The sequence below is a fragment of the Cupressus sempervirens genome, chromosome 10, assembly GCF_028749045.1.
Source record: "Cupressus sempervirens isolate cs-2001-9-10 chromosome 10, ASM2874904v1, whole genome shotgun sequence".
Lineage (NCBI taxonomy): Eukaryota > Viridiplantae > Streptophyta > Pinopsida > Cupressales > Cupressaceae > Cupressus > Cupressus sempervirens.
In genome coordinates this window covers 265725743-265750528 of record NC_143127.1, presented here as the reverse complement: position 1 = coordinate 265750528, position 24786 = coordinate 265725743, and the positions used below count along the sequence as shown (strand labels likewise).

The following is a 24786-nucleotide window of genomic DNA, read 5'->3' as shown; positions in this document are numbered from 1 at the left end:
GGTAAACGCACAATTAGTGCCCCGTATTGAGGAGAATTTGCTTATCACAACTTTGGGGGTTCATTTGTGAGGGAGAGGAATCTGGACGGGAATTTTTGGGGGAAAACAATTTTTGGAAGCAAATTTCAGAAGGCTGATACGAAGAAAGTCTTGAAGGGGAAGGTTATTGAGAGGAGCGAATTCGCATACAGTTCCTGGAGATTGCATAATAGCATCAGGATCAGGTAGGGTCTTGTGTTTTTTTTATCCATTAAATATGCAATTATCCCTTCCTGCCTTCTTCGTGTCTGGGGTTTGTAGGTCTGAATTCTCTGTGATGAAAGTTTTAAGCTTTCAATATTGTGAATTTATTAATTATTCGTCAATAGCTTCTGTATCCGTGGAGACTGGATGAATTAATTAGAACCATTGTTTTCTTGATTTAGAAATTAAGATCTAATTTAATAAGGGTTTTGTTTTAATGAAATTGAAAAGTTCTAGATAAATAAAAATAAAAATAATAAATATATATATATATATATATATATTTATATATTACATATTTACCCTTTGGAAGAAATTGTTTTTATTAAAAATTAAACAAAATTAATTTTTAAAATAAAACTTATTTTATTTGTATTAAAATAAAACTTATTTTATTTGTATTAAAATAAAATAAAAAAAAATATTTAAAAAATATATATAATAATATATAGTAGGGGGGGAGGGAATCACCCCGTACCTGCCCCCCACTGTCGGCAGGCCGACAGTACCTGCGTCGCAGGTACAGAGTACCTGCCGCCGCAAGCCCTGCGACCGCAGGCCTGCGGCCAAAGCCGACGAGCTATAAACGTAGTACGATTTCATTTTTTTATTTTTATTTTTATAATTTTTTTAAAATTATTAAAAACAAATTTTATTATTTAAAAATTTTAAATAATAAAATTATATATATATTCAATTTTTATAATAGATTAAACTTTTTAAATATTTAATAAATAAATATTAATTGAATAGATATAGTTGTAAATTTTAATTTATTAATAATTTTGCTTAAATATTAATAAATTAACAATTATTAGTTGGATTAAAATAAGTAATTAGATCTAATGAATATTGATTAATTTAATTAAAATTAGTTTAATTAAGTTAATTAATAACGAATTTTATTTGACTAAATTATAAATTTGGATATTGATTTAATGAAAGTTATTATAGAAATGGGTTATTCGAAAAAGGGTAGTTGTGAAAACTTTGTTACTTGAATTCGACATTAAACTAAAACACAAATCTTACCTTAACTTAAATAATATACTTTCAGATCCAATCTCTGAGACTTTGATGTTGACGTTGTACTTTGAATGTTTTGGGGTTGGTTTAGCGTTGACCAGTTCAGGTTGTTACCAGAGGCTCGGGGTTGTGAATGTGATGTCTTGATGATTTGGTCTCGATCTTTCTTAACCTGACCATGGTAATGTGATGAAGTGCTCTATGACATGATTGTGTTTACTGTTTGTGATTGCTTTCCAGTTTCCTTGTGAGAAGCTGAGGTGTATGTATTTGAGAATACCTAACTTAACCATTTCTGAGTCTCGATCAGTTATACTTGTATTACTTTTTGGTTGCTCATTAGAGAACCATTGGATTTTGTGACTTATCATTGATGCCTTCAGTTGCTGATAGAGAACTGTCGTGATTACATGATTACTATTTGATGTTATCTGTTGCTCATGAAGAACTGATATATTTTGTGGATTATCTTTTTATGATATTTTCAGTTGCTCGTATAGGACTGAGATGGTTTTATTATGATTCTTTGATTTATGAGTTCATGAGCTAGGGTAGGTTATCTATGTGTAGAGTCGGGAAGTGGCTTGCAATGGGGGTCGGAGCCCTAAGAGGCTGCCTTGAGAAACCCATTGTAAGTCGTTTTTAATAAGTGAAAACATTTACACTAAATGAGAGAAAATGAACCTAACAAGATAATTGTATGTTCTCTCCCATGCCATGAGTGCTAGTATAGACTAGGATGGGGTAGAGAGGACGCTTGGTTACGACCTTGCATTCCATAGTATGCCTCGTCAGTACGAGAGGATACTAGTGGCCGCAGGATCAGTAGGGACCCGGGATTCCTAAGGGATTGCTCGGGTAACTTCTACATGACTTTTGCGATGACACTTTCCCGCTTGCATATTAGGTTTCCTATGTGTCTTGTGGTACCTCTGGGATATAGATGTCGATCTTTTTAGGAACCCTTGAGTTAGCATACTTATAGGATTTCCTGGACTTAGAGAGTATTTATGATTATAGGTTTTGTTATCCTATTTGGGACTTGAGACTATCTCCTCAGCGCGGTGGGAGTGGACCATTTAGGTTCCACGCGGTCGGGTGGTAGTGCTTTTACTCTTACCATTGAGATCCGTTCTGTGGTCACCGTGGCTGGAGTTTTCGTGATTGGCATTTACCTTCACTATGTTCTTGGATTAGTATGATGGATGGTTAGATTTTATGATAGATGTTTTATCATTATGGATGTATGGATGTATCATGTATGGTGAATAATTTTATATATTTTTACTGTACTTTGTATCATGGATTTGAGGATGTTGTATCTTGATCTTTACATATGTATATTCTTTTAAGCCTTTCATACCCTGTGACATGTACAGTGGATGAATGAGCATTCCGAATTAATTTGCCAAGGAGCATTCGGAACAAATGTATATTATGGACATTGGAGTTTCTGATTATTCTTTTATATGTATGTGTTAGTTGTTAGACTTAGAATTAATTAAATTTAAACGTGACTCAACGTCTTTGGATCTTTAAGAAATGTAACTTGCAATGTATGTTTGTCGATGATTACATGTTATTGCTTCCGCTACTATTTGTTTGATGTGTATGTCATACTTTCTTACTTTAAAAGAAAAAAAAAAAGTTTAGCAAACGTAGTGAAACTTTAGGTTAATTCTTTTGGATCCCTTGGCGGGGCGTTACACACCATAAAAAAAATATCATCTTTATAATCCTCAACAAGTTTCTTGGGGATTCAGAATTTGTTATTCATTTTCTCATTGAATGCATCAAAATAATTGTCCATGATACTAGTGTAATTTTCTCCCATCTCAGCAATGTATTCATTAATCTGATAGAGTAACAGCACATCTTTTCTCCAAACAATAGTACCCCTTTGATGGAAAGAATTTGTGAACATAGAAAAATAAAAATGTCAAAAGTGAGCCAAACTTACATGGATTATTCTTTGATCTCCTAATGCTCTCCATGTTCTTGTTGAATTGATTCAACAGTAGCTCGACAAGGTCAAGTGAGAGGTTGTTCTTGACTACCTTGTATGCCAAGTCTATAACTTCACAAGACACACTATTCAACCTGCTCAAACTATAAATCTTGTGAGAAATTATATGTATGCCGAACTTGAGTTTCATATCAATCACATTGTTAATCTTCATTCCCCTACCATCCCAATCAACTAGGGTTTTCTTCTCCAGTTCGACCTGACCTAGGGTTTTAGTCATTTTAACTTTCGCTAACATTAGGAGACCAGTGATCATGTGGATCATCTTCTTGGTTATCAAAATTGGTTGCTCCAACCACAACTGACCATTGTGCACATAATTAAGGATAAACGTAATTGATTTCACTTGGAAATCTCATGGCATGTGAGGAATATGAGTTAAAACTTTAGCTTCGAGATGTTGGTGCTCAGGTTTGAATACACCATCAACACATAACTCCTTTAAACATTCATCCATTTCTAGTATACCAATATCTTGAATTGCACATTTAAAATGAGAACGAATATCATTGATCAACAGTACCTTGGGAGGGATTTGTGACTGCACTCCACTTAGATCTAGGGTTTCAACAACTATAGAAGTGAGCTTGAAATCCAGTACCTTCCATTCTACACCATGAACCAACATATTTGAGACTTGTTTCGCTTTGCTACTAGTAGCTACCATCTTCAGTTAGTAGGGTTTGAGAGAATTCAAAAACTTTTGGTAACAATTCACTCAAATTGATTGAATGCTCTTGAAGATCACTCTACACAATTTGCTCAAAAATTCACAGTGAAAAAATGACTTTGATTTCATTCCTTTTATCAAACCTGGTATGAATGTTCACTCAAATTAATAGGCTGTCATCCACTTCACTTGCATTGATTACTCAGTGTACTCTTTTGTGACTCGATAACAATATAAGATTTAGTTACTCCTGACCTCATTCGGTAGAGTCTATAACTCGACCTCGCACAATAAGGAAGGTAACTTGGTAGTGACTGGTACCTCTTACTTGGTGATCCCTTTGTATCTTGAATACTAATATGGATCTTTTGTCCTATCAACTAGAACATATTTAGATGTATTCTTTTGTAGCCTAGTTCCAGTTTTCTTCTAAAAAATCAAGTGGAAATAGTGGAGTTACCAATTTCTTGAGTGACTTTATCATCATTGCTTAGACTTGCATTGTTGGTAGACTTTGGAACCCATTATTGTCTCATTTGCTTTATGATGTTATCACCTTTTTCCTTCTTTTCATCTTTAATTCTTCTAGTAACCATACAATTCTTGGCAAGATGACCAAGTTCTATACAAATGAAACATCTTTTGGTGGTATCTCTTTTCCTCATGTGATGCTTTACATAATTCATTCCAATGTGTCCAAATTCTCTACACTAATGACATCTGCACCAAGTGTTATAGTCCCAACCAAATATAGCTTTTACAATTTGTTCTACTGGATTCAATATCTTGGTTTTGCATTTTGATGATTTGTGCCCATGCTTCTTACATTTGTGACATTTACCTTAAAATTTTGGTTTCTCTTTGCATTCATTTGCTCTATGACCATGTTGATTACAATTATAGCACTTTCCATTGAATTTTGCTTTCCCATTGCTCCAACATTTTTTTGAAGTATGACCTATCTTGCCACAATGACTGCAAGTAGGTTTTTAATTCCCTTGAGCTCCTTGCCTAGATGATTCACCTTCTTCTATGTATCCAATTCCTGCTTTTCCTTTTTGTCTGAAAGGATTTTGCTCATTCCATTGATTCATGTTTTCTTGGGATTTCTTCATTCTTTCATTTGTTTCTCTTTCAATGTTTAGATCATTCTACAATCTTTCATTTTTGATCTCAGGTTCATGATTTCTTCATTTGCATTGGTGAGTTGATTAGTGAAGTCTGCTTATTGAAGGGATAGTTGCTAAATTTTATTGTTCTTTCCTTCTATCTCTTCTCTTATTTTGTTTTTTTCTTCCATGACTTCACACAATCTTATTGATTGAATTTCTTGCTCTCTTCTTAGTTTTCTTACTTCTTCTCAAAGAGTATTATTCTTTTCCAATAGTTCTTTGATTGCTTGATTAGCTTCATCTGAATTGCTTGAATGGATGTCTTCAATTACTTCTTCAATGTAGAGTGAATCATTCATCTAGATTGCAAGATCTTTTCTTCTTTTTAGGGGTTGAGAGAGTTGCTTTTTTTCTTTCTTGAGTTGTCCAATGGCCAATTCCAAATCTAGCTTCTCATTGTCAATAAGCTTATCAAGTCTAAATACCTCCATTGCCTTTGATCTTTGCTCAAGTTGTTAAAATTTTCACTGAGAACCACAATGCTTTGATACCAATTGTTGGAAATATTATAAAAAGCTAAGTTACTGAGAGGGGAGGGGTCAATCCATAACTTCTAAAACTTTTATCCTAATTAGCAATTAATCCTTTATATGAATTCTGATCTAACTGCATGCATGAGAAATTAAAATTAATCAAAGCATACATAATTCTTTAACACAAGATTTGGTGACCCTGAAACCTTCCAAATAGAAAGTAAAATTGGGGTGGGGATGATACCCACAAGCTTTAGTACTACAATATAAAGTTGTCCTGTTAAGGCTTACAATGATAACTTCTGATCATCTGCCCTATTAGGAGCAATAAGGACTGTCGTGTCCACCTTGCAAAAGGATTTACAAACATACAATGAAGCACACACTCGGTAAAGAGATTTACACAAGACTGTTAAGTCTACCTTGTTAAAGGATTTGATTGATCCACCTGTTAGGATGAAGCAGTAGTTGATCTTTGATCTACAACTTGGTTTATTGAATGAAATTCCTCTGAGTGTACAAATCACCTTGTTGTGATAGATGAATCTTTGTTGCTCTTTATATTGTTGTAGCCTTTGTAATTCACTCTTCTACTCTTCTTTGATGATTACATTACTTCACTTCTATATATTTGGATGTGATACAATACATTACATATATATCAATCCAATTACACAATTACAAAGTCAGCCAAAGTGTAGAAACTTAGGGCTTTGAAGACTGACTCGATGAGGTTTTGATACTCGACATCCACTGTTAATGCTTGACATCATCATGCACTTAGTAGACGTAGAAGCTCGATCCATACCGATCACTTTCAAGTAGTCTTGAACTCGATCTACACTAGTGACTCAACAAATACTGTAAAACTCAGCATATAAACTGAATCACTTGATTCACACTACATAGCTTGGTAAACACTATCACCTCAAGCTCGGTATAAATTGAGTCTCTTGGTTAACATTGAGAAGCTTGGTTAACACTAGACTCGCATCACATCAACTGTGAACTCAATAAACACTACACAACTTAGTTTGCACTAGTAAACTCAACATACACTGAGATGCTCAATTTACACTACTGTTCATCAACTCTGTAGTAGCTGATCAGTGCAAACTAAAGTCTGTCCAAAGGACTCGGTAGCAATTGTAGAACTCAGTAACAACTAAAATGCTTGGTTAACACTATTAACTGTACAATATGCTCAATGTGAACTCACAATCTGAATAAGTGTATGTGACTAATAACAAACATGACTAGAATGTCAACACCATTTATGTATTTTGGAAGAGGTTAATTAACTTCTACAAAATTAACTCGAAATTGGTTAAATCCTTAACTTTTGACCGAAAGTGACAAAAGTCATTATTATGCAATTGAAACTTCGAACCATACAAGCATTGAGAAAAATGCTTAAACTATTGATATCATTGATGTGGACATCATAAGATTGCCTCGATTCCAAATCATCTTCTCATCAACAATTTAGCTTTGAGGTAGTTTTTAATCTTCATTGGCTTCACTTTGGTGTGTTGCTTCTAGGAAATATGACTTAAAGGAAGTTTATAGGTCATTTGTATGCAACCTTTCACTTTAATCTTGGTAGCCCATGATCTGGATCTTTTTAGATTTGAACTTTGGTCGAACAATACTTGTTGTTGACCCATGGACTAATTTTCTCATCACTTTCATTGAAATAATCTCCTCACCTCTTTTTGATGCTATTAGTGAACTCATTTATAAACAAGATCATAGTTGTTGCCATTAACAATTTGGGCATATTGCAATGTTTGGATCGCCGTGAAGCTCCTTTAACCCAATCCTTGATTGAATTTTCCATGTATGGGTTCCTCCTAGCCTTGGCGACCTTTGGTATGACAAACTTGTGAAAGTTCATCTTGAAGATTAGAAACATCATGTGCATACACATTTAATTTTTGCAAATTTTTTAAAGAGCCTGATTGGTATTTTCCTCGAGTTGCCTATCATGAAGGATTGGCTTATTGCATTGACATACGATCAATAATTTCACGATCATGCTCTATATTTGATTATTCCTTTATTATGCACCCCACACTCATTCATACTCACATTTTCCTCACATATTCCTTGACTAGTCATGTTGAAGCGATGTTTAAGTATCCTCATTACTTTCTATTGTTGCAAACTTGGGTTGCTATCTGTAACTCTTACATCAGGAGATGACTTGTTCCATGGTAATAGTTCCAAACTTTAGACACTTTATCTGTGCGGGGGCTGGAAGGAAGACATGAGCCATGTGTATAGTAGTGATAAACTTCAAATGCTTTCAACAAATGTCTTAAAGCCCTCATTTGATATGAAGAGGCGATGCTAATCTGCAAAGGAAGGATTGGCTTAATGATAGCCAATAGATGCCCACAAATTTTCTACCTATGACTGCTCTAAAGATGGTATTTAGAAAGAAGGTTTTTCCACAAATACAATCTTTTTGATGCTGACAACATGTTTTAAGATTGTAATTGGATCATGCTTATGATGATTTTCCCAAGGCTCTGGAGTTTGGTTTTACTCCCCTTGAAAACTTTACCTCTTGCATATATCTAAACATATGATGGTTGCATAAAATGCCTTGTGTCGTTCCTTACAAAGGTGCCTCAAAATTTATGCCAAATTCGACTCCTCCAATTGTGATATATAATTAGAGTATCTGGTATTACATCGAATGTACTGGTTCAAGCAGTGCCTTAAAAAGTCACAAGCTCCATCTTGAAGGGCCTATATTGTCTTAAATTTTAGTAGTTGCCTTCAAATAACAACCTTTTAATGAGGTTCGTTAACCTTTGGAATTTTAACCTTTCATATTTTACAAAGAGGTTAAGAATGTGTGTCAAAATATGTGTATTGGGTTCCCCCCTTAAGCTTTTTGGTTTTTAGAGGTTAAGGTTCGAGGTTTAAAATGCGTGTTTGAGATACTTTTTTTAACTTCTTTTTTGGATGGGAAGGTTAAGGTTTGGGGTTAGTAACACACATTTTGAACCTCATTTCTTAACCTCTTAAAGTTTAAAGGTTAATGTTTCAATTTATTTTGAAGGCTTCCATTAACCTGCCATAACTTTTGACTCAGGAATTGGTTTTCAAAAATTCAAAGTGATGGATAGAGCTAGAGACGAGCTGGAGGCATCAAGACCATAAAATCATTAAAAGTGCAATAAATTACAAGTTTGTTTAAAGCTTGGATTTAGAGGTGCCCTTACATATTTTGAGTGAAAGTTTTTAAATCTAGGTCCAACGAATACCATGACAACATAAATAAATAACAATATTTAGATTTTTAAAATATAATGAAATGACAAAACTTTAACAAATATAAACATACTTCAAAAATCTTGAGATCTAATTAATGCATTCAATTTTTTTCCATCAAATAAAAAACACACTTATTAACAATACAAAGTCCTTCATAAAGGAGGAAAAAATGCCAACTTACCACTTAGATTCCTCCCATACTACAAAGTGTATTTTTTTAATTTTTATTAAATCATTTCTTTAAGGAAAATAATTAAAAGAATGTCACATCCAACCTTTAAATTCAAAGAAAGCTGATATTTTAATGAGCAATTAATCACAAAGGGCGAAAAAGAATAATAATAATAATAAATGTCATCCTTATCAGATTTGTCAATCTTAAATGGAAAAAGAAAATCCACCTTATCACAGCTTATAAAATTTGACCAAACATATGATTTGAATTCTACGAATATTCTTGTGAAGGATAATTCCTTATTAGAAAATAAAAATAAAATACATTTACATTTTTCGTAGACACCAGTTCGATTAGAATTTTTTTTGTTTTTTTTTCTGGGCGTATAAATCTGGTTACACGTTGTAAATATTTTTAGTTTTGGGGCGGCATGCAAGACACGCCTTTAATCATTAAATTTGGGCAAAGCAACGCCGGAAGTTTTCCCGTCAAACGAGAGAACGTCGCCCGCAGGTTTAAAGAGCCGTAAAACCTATAAGGGCCTGGAGGTCAGGTGGTCGATTCTCAGAGGCGCCGATCCAAGCCAGAAAATCGGCTCTATTTCTATTGTTAGCTGCAATTTGGGGTTTCAAACCATTTTATTAGCTCAAAGGGGAAGAATATTGCTGCCAGGATTATAACAGCGGATGTAACTATAGTTTTGGACCAGGCTGTTGATTTTTGGAACAATTCGACAACAAAGGTAGTTAAATATGAGAATTTATCGTAGCGGACAACTAAATTCCGAAATGTATGTGCGCAGCTACAATATTTAGAGTATATCGGACACGTTTTTGCAAAGAAAAATTAGGTAACTGCAAAATTTGGCAGGGAAAAGGGGAAATATGTACAGGAGGGTCAGTGGTGTTACGGAGAGCAATTTGGGCGGGTCTCCATCTGCCGATGGCGATGATTATGTGGTAAAACTCGATCAGGTTCCGCGGTGGAGTGACGCTGATCAACGGTCTTCGGTTGACGGATCCTCCGATGACGCCAGTTTGTTCTCTTCGCTGTCTTTTTCCGACCCATTGACGTCCGTTTCTCCGTCAGAAAATGGCGCCGACGGTGCCAGTTCCCGGTTCCCGGTCGATCCCAACATCAATTTGAAGGTTTACCTGTGGCGAGGTCACCCCTGGAATATTGAGGTCGATGCAGTCGTTAATTCTACCAACGAGGTAAACAAATTATCTTCTCTTATGCAGTCTCTTTCGAAATGTTGGAAAATCAAATATTTTAACGAATTAGGTACAATATGTTCTGGAAATGTCAATGATAGTATTTTGTATTCTTCTTTTCGTGTCTCTTTGTGCGATTCTCCCGAAATCTTTCGAACACCTATATTTCTGCAGCCATGATATGTTTCAATTTACATAACCAACTGCCAGGCCAGATGATCATTTACCTTGAGTTTTTGCAAGGCGGGCGAAGTGTTCAATTTTCGTGCAGCTGATTTGTCCAGAAACAAGGAAGGAAGAAATGAGGTATAGAAAAATCGAAATTCGTTCTAAATGGAAATCACAGTTTGGCGAACATTATAAATGAAAAAATAAATGTTACATGACATGCAACTCAAAGCAGCGGAGCCTAGCTTTATTGGAATTTTTTTATTATAAATTTTGTTAAGAGAGTAAGTAAAGAACTTTTATCTAATAACAGTTCGGCTTTGAAATTAGGGCTAAAATCCAAAGCAAGTTATACAATCAGTTCAAAGAATTGTTTAGTGGATTGAGGCATTTGCCTGTAAAGCGAGGTGTGGAAAATGAGATCCGACTGTTACTTCAAGTATTCTCCATTGCCAATAATAATATAAATATAGGCAGTGCTTTGGTTGATCCTATGAACTCTCGGATGGGAATGATGATGCTTAGTTCTTCAGCTTGTGGATCATGTATAGTACTGGACCTAATGGTACCCAAGAAAGATTGCAGCTACGGGGAAATGTATTGATTCCAGTGCTCTAGATAAGATACCATTAAGAAAAAGTGTTCTCTATTTCCACTTGATGAATTACTGGATTGGCTGCAGCATGTTTAGTGCATCACCAAGCTAGATTTGAATTTTGCGTGCCATTGAATTTTTAGAAAGCAAGATGTCCAGAAGATCTTTTCGTGGGATTAAAGAAGGTTTATATGAATGGTTATTGATTCCTTTGAGCCTGTGTATGAATCAATTGTTGGAGTTGTTGAACCAAGAAATGATAAAGCCCAGTTCATCGCCTTGTAGATCACTTATTGTGTTGGTAAGCAAGAAAGCTTGGAACTGGAGGAAGTGTATTGATTATAGGCCAGCTAACAACATTATCACCAAGAATGGACATGCTTTGTTTCAGATTGTTGATCTACTTGATAAGTTGCAATATATATGGTATTTCACCAAGCTAGATTTCAGATAGGGGAAGGCCTGGTTGCCCTCTGATGCCCATAATATGACTGTACTACGTAATATAAGCTTGTGTTTATCATAGTAGCCAACCTGAATTCAGTTTCTCAGGACTGGCAATTTACCAGGATGTGACCGTATTACATAAGAGAAGCTTGTGTATATCATTCTAGCCTCCGTTTACTCAATATTGAATTGGCAAATTAAATGTATAACTAGAATTCAATTTCCTACGATTGGCAATAATTTGTAAACTGAAATATGCTGAAGTACTCATAAAAGCAGGGGGGAGCAAATTTCAAAACTCTGCCCATAATTTGTTAATAAAATAGCATGCGATTGAAACTATGACCAATAAAGTGACATAAATGCGTTCATTAAAACTTCATTTGAATAAATTATGCCAATAAATCACAAAATCTGGTGACTTTTGTGACTATTCTCTCACTATATAGAATGTTATGTAGTGCCAGTATGTATGCTTGGTAAGAAGCAACCAACCATGTAGTATTGATATAAATCAAATTCCTGTATTGAGGCAGAAATTGATTCACTATGTATTCTTGGTAAGGAGCAAACAACCGTGTAGTATTGATATAAATCAGATTCCTGTATTGAGGCAGAAATTGATTCACTATTAGCCAACTTGAGCAAATTAGATGTGACACAAGAAAAAAAATAGCATTGGGGAGGATGTGACATCAGTTGCCAAGTAGGTTTTGGAGCTGACTATCTATAGCTACTGTAGTAAGAAGCAACTGTCACTTGAACTTGTTAATTTCCCATAAGAGTGAACAACCATAGAGTTAAATTAAAGGTGACTAAAACTGAGAATATGGGTTGTGGACCACACTTGAGCTACTAACTTGCTAGTTTTGGTTGGCAATCCCTCTAAGACATGGGAAAGACCAGTGGAAGGTCAATGGTATGTTAAATTTTGAACCAGAACAGCATAAAACAAAGAGCAGGTATCTTAAAACACAAGAACACCAGAGATACCCTGGGAAAACCCTCCAATTTGATGTAAAAACCCAGCCACACCAAAAACAATGCTTTTATTAAAGACATTATGAATGTCTGAATACAATACTCTCTGACCTCTGAGACTAGACTCGCTTGAGGAACAGATCACTGTGTCCTCTCTGCAAAAATTATTGACTGATGAGCAACAGTAATCCTTTACAATAAAAACATCTGCATGTACAATGAATGCCAAAACACCTGCAGGAAAATCATGATGATCTGGACTAAATACACACAGACAAAACAAATAGCTCCTACAGTGATCAAACATAACCTGCCAATATTGATCATGATAATCATTAACCACCAAAAGCTACAGCTCCAACTCCTGCAACCAGCACATCAAAATCAAACCAAAGAATACATATCGCAGAGAAACAAAAGACCAATGCTACAAAGTGACTCTAGTTACAAAATGGTGATGTTACATTAAGTTGTTCGTCTCAACAGCCACATACACATGTGGCTTTTCAATTTTCATCAGATTGTTACAAGATTCAAGAAGAGTTGGCAGATTAACGGATTTCCGGATGATTCATTGATTAACAGAGGAACAAATGTGTTCCTTATAAAGAATTACAAGGACATTGTTTCTAAAAGTAACAACGTAGACTGAAGACGGAATTAGAAACAAAACTAGAGACAGGATAGGAAACATTCCTATCTGGACTGAAGAAAAAAGAGACGGGATAGGAAACATTCCTATCTAGACTAAAAGATGGACTACAGACAAGTAGTTGACTATTATAGAAAGTATAAGATATTATCTTAATACCCTCCCTTAATGGTTAACGTACGAATGTCGGAACATTCTGGGATAATTGAGACCCTCCTTGGATCTACAGAATGTTGAAACCAAGAAGCTTTGCCAGAAGAGTGCTATGACTCAAAATAAGTTGCATTTACAAAACTTCGTTTTTGTGGAAAAAACGGTAAAACCCAGAATCTCACCCAACCTTGCGTATTACAGACAACTTGAAATGATTTTTGAGGAGAAAATCAACAAACCCAGAATCTCACACAACCTTGTGTATTACAGACAACTTGAAATGATTTTTGAGGAGAAAATCAACAAACCCAGAATCTCACGCAACCTTGCGTATTACAGACAACTTGAAATGATTTTTGAGGAGAAAATCAACAAACCCATAAAAAACAGAAAACAAACCCATAAAAAACAGAAACAGATTCAGAAGGCGAAAAATGCAGCTTCGCCTTGATCAGGACCCGGAGAAGTCGGACGCTGCCTAACACCTAGAACAAGTTGATTGGTGTTTTGATATTCGAAGATTGCGATGATGCGCTGCTTCCAGGTTCCATAATTGCGACCATTGAATTTGGAATTATGTTCGAGCAGAATATTTGTTAGAGATGCCATGGCACGTTTTTCAATGAAAAACTGTGAAAATCTGTGAAGGCACGTTCTTCGAGGCAAAAATACGAAAGACCCAGAAGAATCAGAGAATGACCCAGAAGAGAGCTCGAAAAACCCAGAAGGAATTTGCTGTCGTTTTCTGGATCCACTGGCTCGAAAATTGAGGCACAAAAATCGAGGCACCCAGAAAAAACGGACGACAACCCAGTTGAGCTCTCGAAAAACGCACCAAGAATCCGCAAGCAAAATATTTTTTCAACTCCAAAAATTAGGGTTTCGGAAAAAAAAGGCCCTGGCTGAAAAAAGCTTGAAAAAACTTCAGATTTCTTGATAAAAATGGTGGATTTTTTTCAAGGATCGATGTGCATGGACGAATGGGGCTAGAGTGTGCTGAACAAACACCAAAAAACGGTGTGAGTTTGCAGAGCCGAATGCAGAAAAATCTTCCCATGATTTTCAGAAAAGAGATCTAGCTGGATTTCGAAAAATTTGAGCAAATAATTTCGAATGAAATTATAAATTTTTCAAAAAGTTCAAGAACTAGGCTCTGATACCATGTTACAAGATTCAAGAAGAGTTGGCAGATTAACGGATTTCCGGATGATTCATTGATTAACAGAGGAAAAAATGTGTTCCTTATAAAGAATTACAAGGACGTTGTTTCTAAAAGAAACAACGTAGACTGAAGACGGAATTAGAAACAAAACTAGAGATGGGATAGGAAACATTCCTATCTGGATTGAAGAAAAAAGAGACGGGATAGGAAACATTCCTATCTAGACTGAAAGACGGACTACAGACAAGTAGTTGACTATTATAGAAAGTATAAGATATTATCTTAATACAGATAACATACGATTCTTTGATTACCAAAAACCACGTGAGCTAAGTCTCTTCGATGACCAACAGCCACATACAAGCATGACTTTTTGATAATTGATGTTATAAAAGAACATATCCGATGACTTGCCATTTCCATTCAAGTCTTCATTGTGAGGTATATCAAACAATCTGACTGATCGATACCTTCAGTCAACGAGTATATGAAAGATAATTGGGAACAATAAAGAAATAATACAGCATATAACAGACGCCTTCAAAAGAATATCTCATACAGTACAAATAGAAGAGAATTGGCAACCTACCATTATCGCAGGAATAAAAGATTCTTGGTGGTGCTACACATTAGCATACTTGTCTCAGGTACAAATATCAACAACTCTCTATTAGCTAGGGAGGTATCTTTTCCAGATTCTCATGTTGTGGAGTCTTTCAACATGAAAGTCACAATGGATACACCCATTTGCGAGGAAATAATAAAAACTTTATTACAGAATCTCTCAATGTGATAGAATCATGGAATCACTCAACATGATGTTCATCATGGCTGCTCCGATGCATGAAATGTATACAAACACAAGCTCCCATCATGGAGTCACTCCATGTGATGTTGTTATGGAGTCTCTCAACATGACATCCACTATGGCTACTCTCCTGAGTGGAAAGAGTAATACCTTGTCTTCGAGGCAAACAAGGGTTTTCACTTTATATTTCTCCATTGCAAAGATATATTTATGGAATCACTCAACATGATGTTCACCATGGCTGCTCCGATGTGTGAAATATATATAAACACAAGCTCCCATCATTGAGCTACTCAACGTGATGTTGTTATGGAGTCCCTCAACATGACATCCACTATGGCTACTGTCATGAGTGGAAAGAGTAATACCTTGTCTTAGAGGCAAACGAGGGTTTTCACTTTATATTTCTCCATTGCAAAGATATATTTATTACATGGGCTTTCATCTCATATTTCTCCATTTCAAAGAAATATGCAATAGAAACATTTTCACCTCACATTTCCCCATCTCAGAGAAATTTGCATTATAGCAAGCAACAAATATCATTGATATTGAGACTCTCTCTCTGTTAGAACAACATTCTCCACAATACCAAGCTTATCATGAAAATAAGTAAACTTCACCTTGGGAAGTTGCTTAGTGAGAATGTTAGTTGTCTGCTCAAGTTGCATTGCTCTCCTTTGCACCATTTTGATGTTCGCATGCTTTGTTCTATCATGAGCTACTGGATTAACACGAGCTCCATACAACTTTGATTATCACAACGAATCACAGTTGGTTCCCAGTCTACTGAAATAGTTGTGCAAGAAACTTTCGAAGCCACATTGCTTCCCGAGCTGTCACACAAGCTATGATATATTCAGCTTCTGCAGTACCTTGTACCACACATGACTATTTTCTGCTGCACTACAACATCATGGCAGTCTTAAAGCTAAAACAACCACCAAAAGCACTCTTCTGGTTGGTTACACTCCCAAACCAATTGAAATCAGAAAAACCTTGCAATTTCAGATCTTCACAAGAAGTGTATTCCAAACCATATTCCACAGTACCACACAAATATCTCAATGCATGCAATGCTGCAACAAACTGATTTTTTTTAAGGCTCACAAAAATTGATTGAGTGTTTACAACAACATAACAAAAATCTAGTCTATTATTGACAAGATACAATAATGATGCAATCAATTTCCTGTACATGGTGGGATCTACTAAATCTGAATTGGTTGCACAATTATTTAAATTCTCAAATTTGTTTCCATAGGTGTTGACATGGAATTACTATCTAACATACCAAATCTCTTCAAACGTCTTTAGAGTATTTCCATTGACTAAGAATAATCTCATTAGGGTTTTGCCACACTTTCAATCCTAGTAAGTATTGTGTTAGTCCAAGATCCTTCATCTGAATCTCAGAAGCTAAATCTTTCTCACATTAACAATGATATTATTTGCCCCAGTACAGAATAAACTATTAAATAAAGAACTAAAATTTAAAGTTTGTCGTCAACTACCTTGAAGTGAAGATTTGCATTTGCATCATTCTTGGAGAATACCAGACTCGTTAAATATTGATCAATCCTTTCATACGGTGCACATGGTGCTTGCTTAAGGACATACAAGGCCTGGTTCAATTTGCATACACGAGATTCCTTCCCATGAATTATTAGAGTTAAATCTCTCTATTTTTGTTTCCCTGCTCTCTCTTTCGTACATTTGCTTCTATTTCTAATGGTCACCCTCTTCTATGTTTTCATGTTCTCTCTTTGTTCAATATGAAAACTTTCTCTTTCTCTCTCAGAATGTTTCTATATCTCTCTCTTTGTTCATTATAGAAACAGTCTTTTGTATACTTGTATATATAGATCATCTATGATCTTTGTTTAATAATGCATTCATTATTTTACCATAATATGGTATCAAAGCTATTTTTTTCGAAAAATAATAATTTCATTATTGAAATTTTTTGAGTTTTTTTTGAAATAGGTTTTGAAAATCTTTAATAGACTTAAGATTTTCAACATCCCTTGCTTGGATGGGTTAAAAAATTTGTTTGCAGGGACATTTTTGTAAAATCTGTCTAAGTTTTTTGTATATATATTTTCTCTGGGCAGCTTTTCTCCTGCAACTTATACGCCATCAGCCTTTCCCTTGCCCGCACAACCAACTTCCTCTAAAAAATGACTGGTTTTTTGGCATTTTTGGGCCTGCATTTGACAGGTTTTTGTGACCCTATTTTTTTGCAATTTCGTGGCCTTTTTGGGCATTTTTGAGTTGTCTTTTTCTGCACATCTTTTGCAAAGGGCAGTGTCTAAGGTGTTTTAAACTTTTTCTTTGATTTTTGTCTAGCAGTGTTTATTTTTCCACCATTTTTACAGTCAAACCTGTACTTTCTTGTTTTTTTTTTAAATGACTAGGTTTTCCTGCGAAACTCTCAAATTATTTGTTGTTTTCAATAACGTTTTGTAGATTCTTGGTGGGTTTTTGTAGATCTCAATTGTGTCGGTCTTCATTTTTTCTTGGTGCATCATTTTTTGTGCCTCCATTTTCCGAGCCTAGGGATTCAGAATCTAATTACAAATTCTTTTTGGTTTTTCAGGTTCTCTTCTAGTTCTCATTTCCTTTTTTTGGCTCTTCCGTCAATCTGCCTTAAAGTTTGTGCCTTTCAGATATTCATGTTTTTTGCATAAAAAATGTGTCATGGTATCTTTCACCAGTCTTTGCTTGGGAGGTAATCAACGATTTTAACTGAAAGAATTACAACACCTGAAAGTTGAGAATGATGTTGATCTTTGAGTACTGTTGCCTTAGGGTGCTTGTTCTGGGTACTAACATTTGTCCCACCACAATTAGTACTCAATGCTACCACAAACCAATATTGTAGAACATACAAAGTGGATTCCCTTGCAATTTTTGTTTTGTTTTGAAGTTAGATTGACCATTAAGGGAGGGTATTAGAGTTAAATTTCTCTATTTTTGTTTCTCTTTCTTCCATAGATTTACTTCTATTTCTAATGGTCACTCTTCTTCTATGTTTCCATGTTCTCTCTCTGTTCAATATGGAAATTTTCTCTTTCTCTCTTTAAAATGTTCTATTTCTTTCTCTTTGTTCGTTATATAAACAGTCTTGTGTATACTTGTATATATAGATCATCGATCATCTCTGTTTAATAAAACATTCATTATTTTACCATAATGATAATATGAATCACAAAACCATCTGGCTGTTCAATAAACACCTCTTCTTTAATCACACCATTAAGAAATGCAATCTTTACATCCATTTGATGTAATTTTCAACCTTTAACTGCTGCAATAGCAATGATAGTCTTGATGGAAGTATACTGAGCTACAAGAGCAAATGTCTCCTCAATCTTTACCTTCCTTTTGAGAGAATCTTCTTGCCACAATTCTTGCTTTATACTTTTCAATACTCCCATCAGCTGCTTGCTTCATTTGAACAGCCACTTGGAAGGCACAACTGATTTTTCTTTAGGCTTAGGAACAACATTTCAGATATCATTCTTGATGATAGACTAATATTTTTCAGTCATAACATCTCCATACTTGTTGATTTGGTGCCTCCTCAAAACTTCAAGATTTGGAGTTAATGATGTGACTCGTTAAACTTGGAAACTTGTGTGGTCTCTTGCTTTCTCTAAAGATGCTACGAGGAGGTGCATACTTTTCAGCTTATTGCGTGATATGTCTAGCCCATAAAGGTCTCTTTCTATGTATTGAAACATTTCCTGGTCCATTGGTTGGTTTTGTGGGATTAACTAGATGAATAGATTTTTAAAATTTAGTAGACATCCTCTAAAGGAGAATTAGGAGCAATGCCCAAATCTTGAGATGATTCTTGTTCTTTTGTGTTGTCCTTCATTTTGTAACCACAAAATGGAAGCAACACTATGACATTAAAGTTTCAAATTCTCAAAGTTGACTCACTATATTATGATTTACGGAATTTGGTCAATTAATCCTTCTCAATTCAATTTGTGAGTCTTTTTATTGAAGGTTCTCATCAAGTCACCTTTGCTTTTTGAAAGCTTGACTAGAATTATCAAATCTAGTAGCATATGCTTATGATGCTTTCAAAGTCCTTTTTAGCATATTAGTGTGTTTGTTTGGATTGTTTTGGTCTTTTTGTTTCCTTCAATCTCTTTCTTTTAGTTGAACGTTCATTTTGAGCTATCTTAGGACTTAATCGAGGTTGTCAATTAAAGATATTAAGGTATAAGTGCATGTGTAATCGAATTTTAGATCCTCGATTGCATATTTTAAGCTTTAAATCTTTTATTTCCTTGTAATGTTGCACTTTTTGATGCTTATAACTTTAACACCACTTTTTAATGTGTTAATAAGTTATAAAGTTGCACTTTTTGATCTTTTAAGTTATAACTTAAATTACTTGAGTTATAAAGTGTATTTTTTCAACCTATTTACACATTATACATGCACTTAATGTTATAACCGAAATCACTCAAGTGATAAGTGCACTTTTCTAATCCATTTACATATTACACGTGAACTTTCATATGTTATGTGTAATAGGCCTACAAAAGTGTGATTTCACCTAAGTGAAAAAATTAAATGTGCAAAAAAGAAGTCAAGTGAAAAGAACAAGTTATAACAAGTCATTTCATATGCATTGAAGTGAATATGCAAATGCACCCAAAATGTACAATTTGCTATCATTTAAATATGTAAATGACACTAAAAAGTGTGATTCGGCTTGTGTTGCTCCTATTTCAAGTGCAAATTGCACTACTCGAGACCATTTGCAGTACATCTCACTTACTTCCATATGCAATCTGTATTTCACTTTGAAAACCATGCTTGGCTTGCAAAACAACTTGTTTTCTTCAAAACTACTTGGCTGGGTATTTTACTTGCATGACATTTACATATGCATTTCACTTCAAAAACCACGATGTGCCTCTTGAAGTAGATATGCAATGTGCGATGGCTTTTGAAAAGTGTGATTGACTTCTCACTTGTGCTTTTCTTGTTAAAGTCTATGTGCAAAGTGTTTCCAAAACCATGATTTGCATAAAAGACCAAAACTCCAACATGCACATCACTCCCAAAACTGTGATTTGCATATGCACCTTTCACTTGTACGATTTTAAAATATGTAAATGAGTTTGAAAAGTGTGATCTGCACTTGGCTTGCTAACTCCAACATGCATATTACTCCCAAAACCGCAACTTGCACTAAGGCAAATATGTAACGTGTAAAACAACTCAAAAAGTGTGATTTGCACTTGAACCTGGCACTTACACATTCATTTAAATATGCAAATCGTTTTAAAAAGTGCGATCTGCACTAAGGCTCTCTATTCCAATATGCATATGCATCCCAAAAGTGCGATTTGCACTTGGATGTTTTATTTCAATGTGCAGAGAGTCTTGAAAAGTGTGATTTAGGGGTGGGAGTAAGAGACATTAAAAAATTTTGATCAGTATATGCAGATGCGTTTGGAAAATCCGATTTGAAGAAGAGAGTTTCATTCCAACTTCTTCTTTGCTCCAGGTATGTGTAAAACTTTGCTTCTGTTTGAATTCCTTGATCTTGTTGCAGATTTGATGCATTCTTTTGCTTTTTGCTTTCCATTTGTTCATTTCCAACCTTAGATTTTTGTTCTTAAACACAAAAAAATTCAAACTCTCATTCTTTGTAATGCAAAAAGGTTCTTCATCTCAAAAACGGAATTGCTTGCAAGATTGAAGTTTTTGAAAGTCGTCATTTTTTGTCAAAGCAAGAGATATGCTTTTCATTTCTTTTCCTTGTTTTGTACATACTTTGTTTGTTTGTTTTTTTCTTTTATTCGGTGGTTTTAGAGAGCATTTTTGTGAAGAAAATGATGAAAGTTGTCTCAAAGAATGCAAGTTTCCATTCACATTTCCAGCCTTCATATTCATTTCATCTTCAAATTTGCCCAACTCCATTTTCCCTAAATGTGTAATCGGCTTTTAAAACTCGAGTACACAGTTTAAAATAATGAGTTTGTACCATATGTAAATGCATTTCTAATTCCAGATTTTGGGAAAAACTCTCATTTTTAAACATAAAATTTCCTATCCACATGCTCCCAAGATACATCTACTTGCATTCTTAGACATTCAAGCAAAAAAGCCAGATTTTGCATACATGCAATCTATCTGGACAAACTTTATTTTGATCATTTTCGCCCAAAAAACTAGCTGTCTGTCTCATTTCCAGCCTATCCAAGTGTTAAAAAGAAGTATCTAAATCATACTTAAAACACTTATCCTCCATAGATCTACCATTATTGTTCAAATCTCAAAGCCCTCATGGATTCAATCCCATTAGAAGATGTTATCCTTCGGAATTTTCATGTTGCAGCAAATTCTCTGAGTCACGATATGTCCGAGGAATCTTCACCTTCAAAGGGTAAAGGTAAAGTGGAGTACCAATATGAGTAAGAATTGGTTAATTCTTCTCCATCTCAAGTTTCATCCTCATATATGGATTAGAGATATGCAGATTGGTCATGTTGATATGGCAGATTTCCTACAAAGGATAGAGACATCCTGTCAAGAGGACACACTTCAAATCAAATAGAGCAATATTCATCTGGTCTCTACTTTTCCAATGACTGCCCTGAAATGTAAGTTCGTGAGGGAATGCACCAAGCATTCTGATCAAAAAACAAAATCTGTAAAATATGCCGATGGAAAAGTCATTCTAAGTTTACACCTAGACATAATTGAGAAAGTCTTCAAAGTGCCAAAAAGTTCAGAATATGTGAACTTGACAAAGGAGAATTCACAACAAATGTGCAATGAGAACAAACTTGACTACATCAAGTTTTCCAATTAGAATTGGTTGATCAACAAGAGAATCAGTTTCTCTAGATGCCAAAGGTGATGCATAGGACTGATTTATGTTAAGAAGTCAATGATTTGATTATTCTGCTCAGCTGAGTTTGTGGTTTCAGGGAGTCCAATCGTTTCGAACCATGGATGTACAAATTCATCTACTAGATTCTAGAAAGAAAGAACAACTAATTTATCTGAAGAGTTCTCTCTCTTTCAACATGAGTTCCTACCTTGTTTACATTGCTGTAACTATGGGAACTTTTTCCGGACTCTCTACAAAGGGAAACATGGCCTTAGTTCCGATTTGGAAACTATTTTGAACAACATACCCTTACTCAAATCAAGTATCATTATAGAAGAGTACAAGATACCTTCTATGGACATTTTAAATGTTTCTTTGATAAGGAGTTGGCAAAGAAAAGAATATTAGATGAGGCATGGGAGAAGGAAGGTCAGTATGGGTGTTTGTTCCTACAATTTCCAACTTTCACATACATGAGGGTTGGTTGCTTTGAGGGTGAATGTTATGCTCTACCAAGGTATCCCACTGATAGGATCATCCTTATGGAATTAGCCAGAGAACTCATGATCGTGCAAGCATACCAGACTGGTAAGTATGCAATAGTCTCTCAAAATCCTTTGCAAATTGGTAAGTATGCAATAACCATGGTTCCTAAGGCTAAGTGTATGGAGAATGAAGTTCAGCCGACCACATTGAAGAAGTTCAAATCCCAGGCTGATTTTGACTATAGAGGCATAAACTCCAAGATGTAGAGGACATTCACCCATGTTCATCGCATGGAGGATGTTTGGATTGATCTTTGTAGTGAAATGAAAGTGATCAAAATGGATTATTGTCGGCTCACCTTACAACAGATCATAGATCTACACTTAATCCCTATTCTTTAATGGGTTGAAGATGGTGTTCTAATTCTGGATCGTGAATAACATAACAGTCAGGTTGAGAAGCTCCCTCTTGCTTCTATCTAGTTGAAGGAGTCTACTTCTATATTTGATAGATTTTAGGCCATCCTAATGCAACAAATGCATGGCTGAAAGGTAAGGGTCTGAAAAGAATAAAGTTGAGAGCCGACTTTGATTGTAACCATTTTGGTCTGTTGGGTAGAAAATCACTGGTTGAAAGGAAAAGGAAAGATAGTTCCTCTGCCTCAAAACTAGAAAAGGGATCAAACTTAAAAATCAAACAAGGAAAGGGTATATTCAGACATCTTATTCTTCTCTAGTTTCACAAAGGCTTAAGATTCAGGTAAAGAAGATGAGTTGGTTATTCTTTAATCTCCATAATGGCCGAATGTCAAAGAGCGATCCATTCCAGATGCCTTGTCTACATTGGACATTGATGTGGACTCTTTTTCTACAGTTTTTGTTCCTACTGTTCCCATCTCAAGGGTAAATATTTCAACAGTGTTTATCACTGCTGTGGCTCCTCCTATTCTCACAACATAGCAATGTGAGAATTTGGAAAATGATTGTGAGACTTTCTCTTCTTTTCCTATTCGCATAGAGGGACAAGTTTCCCAACTTGATACCTTAGCCACTAGGTTCAAAATGTTCATGACATAGTCTTCTCAGAAAGTACCAATGATAGAAATACAATCAGGATGAATCTCTGCAATTGCAACCATCCCAATCTCCGTCGAGGAAGATCTTAGCTTGCAAATATGGTTGAGTAGTGTTAATATGAAGAGGAGAAAGATAGAACTCCCACTAGATAAATTTTTTCCCAAGAAGAGTAAATCAAAGCTTCCAGTGCACAAAGCCAAGACACTCTCACGATTTCTTGTTGATTCTGAGAAAGTTAAATATGCTGAAATCATAGAACCCTTGGCAGACAAACTGTCAGAAGTACTTCATGCTTTAGGTTACAAGTTTACAAAAATTGAACTTGGTAAACAATTGCTGTTGGGTTGTCAAAGGGATGCTCAAGATGCAATTTCTACCTTGTTGATGCAATGATGAACTCTGGGAAAGAAAGAATCAGCTCAAGCTTGGGAATACTCGTCTTTACGGGCTCATTCCCAACACTCTTCATAGTCTATTGTCACTACACCTCATTCTGAACAGGTGAATAGAAGAGCTGAAGCAACAAAGGGTTGGTTTAAGCAAATCAGCATTGAAGGAGTTCAGGTCATATGGGATGGACACGAAGTCCTCATATGCCTTAAAGGTATTGTTTGCAAGCTCAAAGATACACACTCTTCCTTCAACCAAGAACTAAAAACATTGGACAAAAACTTGAGCATTTGGGATAAAATGCCAAAAATGGACTTGGATATTTTAACCACATATGAAATCATCCCATGCCTAGAAATGTTTTATGAATATTAGGGGCTTATGGCCAATAAGGGACTAGAAATAGAGGGGCTAGTGATAGATGTGCAAGATGCCCTTAAAAGCTGCAATGTTGTTGAGACTGACATGATAGATGACCTTGATCATATGAGATGCAAAATGTTTATTGAGGATAATAATCCGATGCCAGAGGAAACCATAACCTCAGAATTCATAGATAGAATCAATGCATAATTTAAAGCAGATGATTTTGGGGTTCATGTTATGAATAAATTTTCAGCAAAGCACCTTTGGCAATTCATTAGAGAGAATCATGAGACCATCAAAAAATGCAATGCCACAATTATCAAAGTGAATGTAGTGGCACAAACCAC

The 24786-nt window shown here is 35.2% G+C and overlaps 1 protein-coding gene and 1 long non-coding RNA gene across 7 annotated transcripts in view; both read left to right on the top strand.

The window, feature by feature from the left end:
* Window positions 1-9410: 9410 nt before the first annotated feature.
* The window catches only part of LOC149533654 (appr-1-p processing enzyme family protein), a 158236-nt gene continuing 142860 nt past the window's right edge, over window positions 9411-24786 (top strand). For 4 of the 6 annotated variants that reach the window (XR_016357942.1, XR_016357943.1, XM_089806955.1 and 1 more), the window contains exon 1: window positions 9411-10287. Coding sequence is in view for 3 of the 6 variants with exons in the window: in XM_089806955.1 (XP_089663081.1) it covers window positions 9958-10287 (330 nt within the window). In the remaining 3 variants the exon portion in view is untranslated. The remainder of the gene's footprint in view (window positions 10288-24786) is intronic. The other 2 variants (XR_016357944.1, XM_089806957.1) reach the window with 1 other exon arrangement.
* On the top strand, window positions 10509-11706 carry LOC149533656 (uncharacterized). The gene is made up of 2 exons (XR_016357945.1): window positions 10509-10593; window positions 10786-11706. It is a non-coding gene; the product is annotated as an uncharacterized LOC149533656 (long non-coding RNA).